We start from the raw sequence: 9,411 nt of genomic DNA on the forward strand, positions 1-9,411 counted from the left end.
GTGTGCGTGGTGTACGTGATGAGTGAACCTGGATCTGAGGTGCTGGGGCTCGGATGCCCACTGAGTCGTCTTGGCCTCCTCTCTGAGGTCCATCATGAACCCCCTGCTTTCCTACTCATCCCTCCCTCTTGGTCTGCAAGGTACTGAGAAAATCATATTTATTAAGGGTTTTGACCTCAATGTTATAAGACATATTACCATATATAAAATCCCCACCAGCCATCAACCTCCCTCTCCTGGGCTCAGGACCCCGAGATAGGACTGCCCCCAGGACTGACTCCTGGGTGGGCTGTGTGAGCCCCACAAGCACCTTCCTCACATGCCCTGCTGCAGAAAAGAGGCCACTGCCCTGCCATTGTCGTAGGGAGGTGGGGGACCTGGTGGTCCCAGCTGCCAACGTCACCGGTTATGGATACCCACCTGTATCCACCGCAGTCGAGCCTGCCTTCATTAGGTCGGCGTTCCCATTTGGGGGGTGCTCTCCCTTGGAGAGGGCATAGGGTGGGCACGTATCAGGCAGGTGACTCTGGCGCCGAGACTGCCGCCGCACGCGGCCGAAGGTCTCCAGGCACCTCTTGCCCACCAGGTAGGTGACCTCAGTGAGATTGAGCAGGATACATATCACCGCTATGACCACCATGAAGTAGATGAAGACCGTCTTCTCGGTGGGGCGGGAGATGTAGCAGTCCACGGTGTGGGGGCAAGGCGACTCGGAGCAGGCCACCACGCGGGGCATGTTGTAGTGCCCATGGTAGAGGCGGTGGAAGACGTAGAGGAAGCCCGAGTCCACGGCGGCCTTGAAGACGAGGCTCAGCAAGTACGTCCACCAGAGCCCGCCCCGCTTCTTGCTAGGGTTGTCATACAGGGACTGGGCGTTGGGCCCATGCTTGCGACGGTGCCTCCGCTCGCGCTCTTCCCGGTAAGACACGTGCATGACCACGAGCAGCGAGGGGCACGTGACCAGGATGAGCTGCAGGGCCCAGAGGCGCACGTGGGACACGGGGAAGAACTCGTCATAGCACACGTTGGTGCAACCCGGCTGCTGGGTGTTGCAGACAAAGTCCTTCTGCTCGTCGTCCCACACGTCCTCCGCGGCCACCACGTACACCAGCACGCGGAAGATGAACACCACCGACAACCAGATGCGGCCCACTGCCGTGGAGTACTTGTTGACTCCGCTGAGAAGGCCCTGAAGGAACGACCAGTTCATGCTGATGCTTCCTCACGTGGGCAGTCTACACCCGTGTGTACCCACTCAGGCCTGGCCAAAACTGGAAATGGGTGTCCTTTATTAAAGGTGCGATTGGCAACGCGGTGTCAAAACCACTGTGTTATCATCATGTCCTCACTCGAAATGACTTGGCGGAATAGGGGTTGCCATTATCCCCATTTCACAGGGGAGTAAGTTAAGGCCTAGAGAGGCGCCTGCCCAAGGCTGCGCAGCTTGGAAATAGCAGAGCTGGTCTTGAACTTCTGTCTTCCAGTTCCAAAATCTGGGACTATTTTACTCTATGAAGTAATAGACACATGTGAAAGATAAGGGTCCTGCATGAGCGTGCCTGACAACCTCTTCGACCTCAAGCTTCAGCCCTGTGGGTCACCCGACTTCTAAAGAGAGAGCAAGAAGGTGTGGATTGAATGGTCCTCTCTCCCATTAACTGCCAGGGCTGGGCCAGGGTAGGAGGGGAGAGGCCTGTATCTTTATCCTCCAGTTTCCTCCAACTTTTACTGAGCGCCAACATGAGTCCGGCTCTGAGCTGGGTGCTTTTGTGTCAGCCTCTTGGGCAGACGCCCGAGTGATATCTATCCTCATTCCTCTTTTCTGGCTCCTGGACATCCCTGCCCTAACTTTCCCTCCCAAACTTTGGAACCATGTGGCTTGGCATTATCCTACCACCCCCCCAACCCCACCATGGGTGTGGGGCCCAGGACTGACAGTCCTGATCGCAGTTATTTCCTCTGGAATTCCAACTATTCTAGCTTTAGGGAGGGACGAGGGAAGGGATAGAGGCAGGATTCTGGCATTGCCTTCCCCCACTATTTACTTTTTCTTTCGGGACATCCTTTTTTCATTTGCTCAGTGGCTGTTTGTTAGCCAAATCTCCCAATATTTCTGTTCAGATCCCTGTCCTGTGTGCTCCATCTGCCACACCCTCTTATCTGGAGTGCCATGATGTTCCGTCTCTGACCCTGCCCCTCCTCTGTCCCTGACTGGGATCTCAGCACCTTCAGACCTCATGCTCCTGGGACATTTTCTGAGCACCTTCCCCCTTCTTTCATGCATCACCAATACTCGAATGGTTTGTTGACTTGTCTTCTGTGCCAGACTGCCAGCTACTGGATGGCAGCCTCTGTATCTTATCGTCTGTTTCCTCAGGACTCAGCACTGGGCCTGGCCCAGTGAACACGCACTATGTTTGCTAAACCAAATTGATACTCCACTTCTTCCTGATCCCTCCTCATCTCTTCTCTGGTCCTCTGTCCTCCCTTTGGTCTGCTAGGACATTCCTTCCCCTCCTTGGGGCTTCCCTGGAGTTTCTCCAGGGGTCCTCAGTTCCCTCTGCGTCTTCCTGAAGCCTGGCCCACAGCCTGAGGTTCCCTGGGGATCCTCAGCTCTGCCAGTTCCTGCTTCCCAGCCCAGCTTCTTGCCCAGTTTGGTCCTCACCTTTCTTGGGTCCAGCAGGTGCTCTCTGGTCCCTGGGCTTGTCTGTCTGTCTGGGAGGCCTGAGGGCCTCCCAAAGGCAGCTTTTGTTCCTTACTCCCCTGCTGGGTGGGGCTTTCTGAGCCAATGAGGTAAACGAGTGAGCAGGTGGGCAGGCGGGCGGGCGGGCGGACTTTCCAGGGCACCTATTCCGAGCAAACACCTGCGGCTCTTCTCTCCTGGCCCACGCCTTCTCTCCAGGCTGGCTGGGCATGGCTGGGTCTGGCTCCCTGGACTGGCAGGTATGTGGGTGAAACTGCAGTGAAGGGGGGCAGGAGCCTGATATCCTCATTCCCCGGGTCCAGGTCAGCAACAATGGCATTACCTCCTGTCCCCCTGCCCCCAGGCCTCTCTCCTACCCTTTTCTCTGGATGACTGATTCTGATGTCCTCAGCAGCTGACATCTATGGAAAGGGGCAACCTTGGTTCAGCCCAGGATCACACCCTACCCTCATGGGGACATTTCTGAGGACTAGAGCTTGGGCTGCTGGTGAGCTGTGTAGGAGATGGGAGAGACTGACTATGGTTCTTCTAGACAAGGGTATCCCGCTGCCCTAGTGGAGACAAAGAATGCAGGTTGGGAGTATGAAATGCCCCAGTTGGCACAGGGCCAGGCCTACAGAGAAGTCTGTGTGTGACTCAGTGGGGGCTGCAGAGGGACCTGGGGACAGTGAAGGTTAATGTGCAGCCAGGGTGGGGCTCCTCTGCCTCATTTCCCACAGCATTTATTGAGTACTTCCTAATACCAATGATTAACATTTTATGTGGCCTTTTACAGCTGGCTAACCCCATCCACAGCCATGAGCTCGTCCAGTCCTGTCAACAACCCCACAGGCTCAGTACTATTAACCCATTTTGGAGAGGAGCTGAAACCACTGTCCCAGAATCCCAGTGGAACTTGGGTTGAAATGCAAGTGTTCTGAGTTACAGTCCTTGGACTTTCCAGTGCCACAGGTAGCTCCCCACACACTAAGCTCTGTTCTCTTTGCAGACCACCCTTGGGCCTAAAATTGCAACTGAGGATAAAGGCTAGAGTTGAGCATGTGCAGGCAGCGTGACCCCCAGGAGTGCTGGGGACCCTTTCTAGGGGAGAGAATGGCCCCTCACCTGACGGGACCAAGTAACCCTCAGCAGGGGCAGAAAGGTTGATCCAGTGACCTGATAAGGGTCAGGGGTCACAAAAGCTGAAGGACCAAAGGGCACCTTGAATCAGTGGAGGAGTTGACTTTTATTAAGCCCTGACCGTGAGTCCCACACATTGAAGGCACTTGCATATTCGTTCTCTAATTGAACATCTCCTCGCAGCAACAACCCTAGTAGGTAGGCCTCATCGTCTCCATTTTACACAAAAGGAAACTGAGGCGCCCAGGCCATATAGCTGGGGCAGGTGGCTAGGGCTGAGGAACATGGATTTATTCCTGGGCTTTCTGACCCGCAGCTTCCCACCCCTAAGGCTGCCCCCCTGAGAGATGCCGGGTACCTCCAACCCAGGCCTCCCCCATCAGCCCAGTGTAGGCAGCCCCTCACAGGCTGGTTTTCTTCATGTGGTCTTGAAGGCAGTCTGGTAATAGAGGAGGGTGAATGTCTGAGCCCAGAAAGATCAGGTCGCCTGAGAGGAGGTCGTTCTGTTTGTAGGAAGAGGCGCTGGTGGCCCGGGCTTTCCTCGCTGCCAGGCACTCACGGCACCTCTTGCTCACTAGGTAAGCCAGCTCCACGAGGTTGAGCAGGATACAAATGGCAGCCGTGATCACCATGAAGAGAGTGAAGATGTTCTTCTCCGAGGGCTTGGAGATGAAGCAGTCCACGGTATTGGGACACGGAGCTGCGTGGCACTTGACCACAGGAGGGAGGGTGTATTTGGGGTAGAGTGAGTGGAAGACATAGAGGAAGATGGCATCCACACCGGCCTTGAACACCAGGCTGCAGACGTATGTCCACCAGAGCCCACCCCGCTTCTTGCCCGGGTTCAGGTAGAGGTGCCTGCCATTCTCCCCCACCAACTCTCTGTGCTTCTTCTCCCGTGCCTCCCGGTAGGCCACATGCATGACCACGAGCAGCGAGGGGCACGTGACCAGGATGAGCTGCAGGGCCCAGAGGCGTATGTGGGACACGGGGAAGAACTCATCAAAGCAGACGTTGGAGCAGCCCGGCTGCTCGGTGTTGCAGTCAAAATCTTTGTGGTCGTCACTCCACACGCGCTCAGCCGTCACCACATACACCAGCACGCGGAAGATGAAGACCAGAGATAGCCAGATACGCCCAAAGGCTGTGGAGTACTTGTTGACCCCGCTCAGGAGCCCTTCGAAGATCCCCCAGTTCATGGTGGGCCCAGGTGTCGGCTGTTACTGCAGGGGAATGGTAATCATAATTGCCCACATTAACAGAATACTCACTTGGAGCACTTTCTAGAAACATGGCATCATATCTAATCCTCCCAGCCACAGAGGCGCTAGGTTCTATTATTGCCCTATTTTATAGTCGGAGGAAACTGAGGTTTAGAGGGGTTATACCAGGTCACGCAACTGTTAGGTGCAGAGCTGGGATTTGAGCACAAGTAATTAAATCCAGAACCCAACTCTTACCCATAAAAGTGGGTGAGGCGGGTCCAGGGAGCCACTCCTCCCTCTCAGGGCCTGCGGCTCTGGTCTTGCAGTCCTGCAGAGTGAAAGCTGAAGTAGGTGGGACATTTGGCTTTCTCCCTCAGTTCCAGCCTGGCCCCTTCCTCAGGGGGTTGGGCCTTGGGAAGACTTCTTTCTGTGCACTGCTCTCTCCCCTTAGACAGACCCTTCTCTTTGCCTTTTACTTGGCTTGGAGGATGGGGTTGGAGACGAGGCTGGAACCTGGTCTAACACTCAGTAAATATCCAGGCCGTGTCCTGTCCGTGTCCTGCTAAGGTATGACTCACTTGAAGCAAGGCTAATGGTGATCCAGCTGAAAGAGAACGTAGGGGGCAAATGGTTCTCTTTATATAATAGGCTTCCTAGAGTAGCCTGATATTGCAGCGTTTCCCAAACTGGTGTTTTATGGAACCCTGTCCATGGAACACCAGTTTCTGACTGTAGGAGTCATGAAAGAAAAGGCATCTGTGTTCAAGAAACGTAGGCAAACATTGCATTTGACAAAGTGAAAAAGGCCCCTTTACTTGATCATGCTAATCAATTCACACTGTGATCTCCAAGAGGAGGTCAGAATACGTAGCAATGCCCGAACTCCTTGGACCACAGAACACTTTCTCATCATCTTGTGTAACATCCTTGTCAAGACACCAAAACGGGAAATGCTGCTCTCCTCACTTCTGCTAGTGAATTTGATGTCCCTAACCACAAGAATGAACTTTACTTCCATTTAAGGAATGTGACTGCTGTGATTCCTCTGGCTGGTTCTCAGGACCACATAGTGGTCCTGCTCTACTGGGCCCCCCAGGACTTCAGGGAGCCTGTCCGCACAGCCTGTTGCGCTAAGGGGTTCCTGATGCCCTTCTGCGTGTTGGTCTACACTGAAGGTAACCATGCTGTCCTGCTCCCCTGCAGGACCTGCAGCAGTTGAGCAGGGTAGTGATAAGAGCCAATATTTATTAGGTGTTTGCAGTGCCAGGCACTGTTCTGAACATTTTGCATGAATCAATACAACTGTATGAAAAGGTATGATATTTTTTTATTCCCAATTTACAGATGAGGAAAGTGGAGCACAGAGAGGTTAATTAATTTGCTCACAGTTACACAGCTGGTAAACAGCAAAGCTGGGATTGAACTCAGGGAGGCTGGCTCCAGAACCCACACTCTGGGCCTGGACCCCTTTCCTTATGTCACCGGAAGCTGCCTGAACGTCTGGTATGTGCCTCCTTCCTCCTCCACCAAGTGGATCCCAGCTGAAGGGGCGTAGGGGTGTCTCTGCTCCCTCCTCTGCCTCTCCACTGTTTTGTCTACACCACTTATCACTTGGATGTGGGGCTCCTGCTCTGAATCATCAGCTAGTCTTTGCTCAGTCCTGCCTAAGGTGGGTGGAACTCCTGGCAGCTTCTCGGAATAACTAAGGAGGCTCCAGCCTTAGTCTCCAGGGGCCTTGGCCCAGCCCAGCTGGGGTGGGGCAGGGTGGGGTTGTACAGGCCCAGGCAGAACTGCTCCGCCTGCTCAGCTCTCGGTTCCCCTGTGAACCTCTTTCCACTCAGTCCCTGACTCCTGCCTCTGTTCAGCTGGGGAGAGCAGATAGAGCCCAGAGCAGAGGAGTGGGGAGCCCTTGATTCTTCTACCACCAGGACCACCAGTGTGGCGGATGTGTCCAGGCCACCTGCCTTGACTCTCCACCAGAGAAGTTTCCCTCTGCCAAGTGTGCTGAGAGGCAGAGTACATTTGGACACAGATGACCTTACCTGAGTGGCTACTCCTCTGGGCTCTCTGGGTACTAGCTCCTGGCAGCTGGCAGTCGACTCAGCAGGCAGCTGGAACTCATGTCAGGAGAGAAGGTGTTTGGGGAAGCCCATTCCTGGGACAGAGCCTGCAAGTCAGCAGACAGCCTGGGTGTGTCGCTGGCCTAGAAGGAGGAGGAGCCGCAGCTAGCACTGCCATTGGCTGGGTCCCAGCCTCCCCAGGCTGCCTCTGATGAGACCCAGGAACCTTGGTGGTCACTCCTTCCAGGGTGCTGAGCCCAGAATCCTAGCATCCTCTCAGGGGAGACCCACAAGCCACTCTGACCCTTGGCTTGTCCTCCCATCCCTGGCTTTGTGTGGGAGGAACCTGGAAATCCCCCAAATTCTGGAAATTCCTCACTGCTAGTTTTGGGGATTTTGCTCTGCAGACTCTTCTCTCTCTGGTTGCTCGTCAGTGGCCTCGATTCTCACAGTTTCAGTTACCTTTGGAAATCCTTTGACTCCCAAAGTCTGTCTCCAGCCTGAATGCTCTTGCTCCATCAATTGCCCCCACTTGGATGCCCTTCTCTCGCCTTTCTCCTCACCTGGTCTTCTCCTCCTGGCAGGCTTCCCTGACTGTGCTGCTCCAGGTGGCCTCGGCCCCAACTCTGGGCTTCATGGCCCTGAGCTGCCACGTCATCCTCACACTGTATCGGAATAGCTGACCTTAACTGAATTTTTCCAGTCCACGTTTTAGGGGTTTGTTGTGAGCAGACCAGAAAGCAGACCAGCCCCGGACCCCCAGCAACTCACCAGCTTGGCATTATTTACCAGCTGCACAGCCTCTCATGACTGCTGAGAGGTTACAGAACAGCCTCCCCATTCCCTGCCATCCTGTTACTGCCAGAATCTAGTTCAGTCTTTGCACCCCAACACTGAATACATGAGGGGTGGCAGAGAGAGCCATCCTCTCTCCTGCACACATAGCCTCACTCTGCCCCAAAACACACACACCAAGCCCCTCCCCAAACGCTGCATGGATGACTGCCCTTCCCCCAGGGGGCTGCAGCCAATTTCCAACACCACACACATTGGCCTTTCCACTAACCCTTGTCTTCAATTCAGGAGTCATCTCTGAGATGCTGCTGTCTGCCAGGTGCTGTGCTTGGTGCTGGGTACCCAGATAAAGAGTGGACCAGACGAGGCTGGGCAGGATCTCCCAGCCTGGGACAGGCACACAGAGGAGGGGCCCAGGGACACACTGAGGTAAGAAGGGTGAGCTCCAGCTGGAAGAGGCTGGACTGCACAAGTCCTGTCCAGAGAAGGTGCCTCCCCATTTGATGGGGGGAGGGTAGAGAGGGGTATTTCAGGGAACGGCTTGAATGCAGGGGACCTCTGCATTTGGGCCCCACGCCCTTGAACCTGGCCCCACCCCCCTGCCTCTGGAGCCTCAGCCACACCTCTGCTGCTTTTAGTTCTAGGGAATCTCCCAGTCTCTCTGCTGTAGCATGAGACAAGTCATGCCCATGAGGGGTGTCCTGAGAAGACACTGAGCGTGAGGCCGTGCAGCGAGGGAGCACAGGCTGTGGAGCCCGAATCCCAGCTCTATCTCTTCCTCACCTTCCATGCTCCGTTTCTTATCTGGACAGTGGGTCAATAACATCACCTACCTCACTGGATTGATGTGGCAGTCGCCCCAGCCAACAGAGGTGCAGTACTAGAATAGTGCCTGGCACAAAGGAAGCCCTTTCTATGACTACCTCTGACATATGTGAACTGCCTGAGTATGCCTGGCACTTGGTGGGTACTCACAAAAGCACACTTCCTCCCCTTTCCCTTATTCCTATGCCTTTTCTCTCTGAGATGTAGGGAAGGCAGACAAGGGAGGGGGAGACTGACTTACTCAGCAGAGAAGAGTCTCATGTGGATGGATGTTGTCTTTGGGTTAAAAAGGCAAAACCTAGGCCAGGCAGTGACTGTTGGAGAGGTGGGGAGGACAGGCAGGGAGCACCCCGGAAGGGTTTCACATTAGTGCCTATACACAGCCTGTTGGCCTAATTAACTCGAAGATTCCCTTTATCAGCAGGTCACATGGGGCCAGAATTCAATGGATGGTGTGTCCAAGAGCCACAGACATCGCAGGTCCACAGAAAGCACAACACAGCCCTTCATATACACACTTACACACAGGCCACACTTATGGGCACACATGGGGCAGTGTTTTATTTGGTTCACTGCTGTACCCCTGGTGCTTAGAATAGTGCCGGGTGCCAAATTAGGCCTCCATTTATGTTTACTGAATGAAGGATGCATGAAATGCACACACCCTGCGAAGAGAGTCACAAGAGGGATACATCTATCCCTC

At 54.5% G+C, this 9,411-nt stretch overlaps 2 protein-coding genes across 2 annotated transcripts; both read right to left on the reverse strand.

The window, feature by feature from the left end:
• Positions 1 to 406: 406 nt before the first annotated feature.
• Positions 407 to 1,210, reverse strand: GJB4 (gap junction protein beta 4; the record flags this gene model as incomplete). Its single annotated transcript, XM_081056391.1, has 1 exon — positions 407 to 1,210. The coding sequence occupies one exon, from the start codon at positions 1,208 to 1,210 to the stop codon at positions 407 to 409; it is 804 nt and encodes a 267-aa protein (XP_080912517.1).
• Positions 1,211 to 3,911: 2,701 nt separating this feature from the next.
• On the reverse strand, positions 3,912 to 7,287 carry GJB5 (gap junction protein beta 5). The gene is made up of 2 exons (XM_081056392.1): positions 7,071 to 7,287; positions 3,912 to 5,046 (listed from the first exon to the last, which is right to left on the reverse strand). Exon 2 carries the CDS (start codon positions 5,020 to 5,022, stop codon positions 4,225 to 4,227), a length of 798 nt encoding a protein of 265 aa, XP_080912518.1. The 5' UTR covers positions 5,023 to 5,046; positions 7,071 to 7,287; the 3' UTR covers positions 3,912 to 4,224.
• Positions 7,288 to 9,411: the final 2,124 nt, after the last annotated feature.

The sequence above is a fragment of the Rhinolophus hipposideros genome (assembly GCF_964194185.1).
Source record: "Rhinolophus hipposideros genome assembly, chromosome: 8".
Lineage (NCBI taxonomy): Eukaryota > Metazoa > Chordata > Mammalia > Chiroptera > Rhinolophidae > Rhinolophus > Rhinolophus hipposideros.

Coding starts and splice junctions, on each gene's coding strand:
- GJB5 (XM_081056392.1), bottom strand. CDS start 5,022: ATGAACTGGGGGATCTTCGAAGGGCTCCTGAGCGGGGTCAACAAGTAC.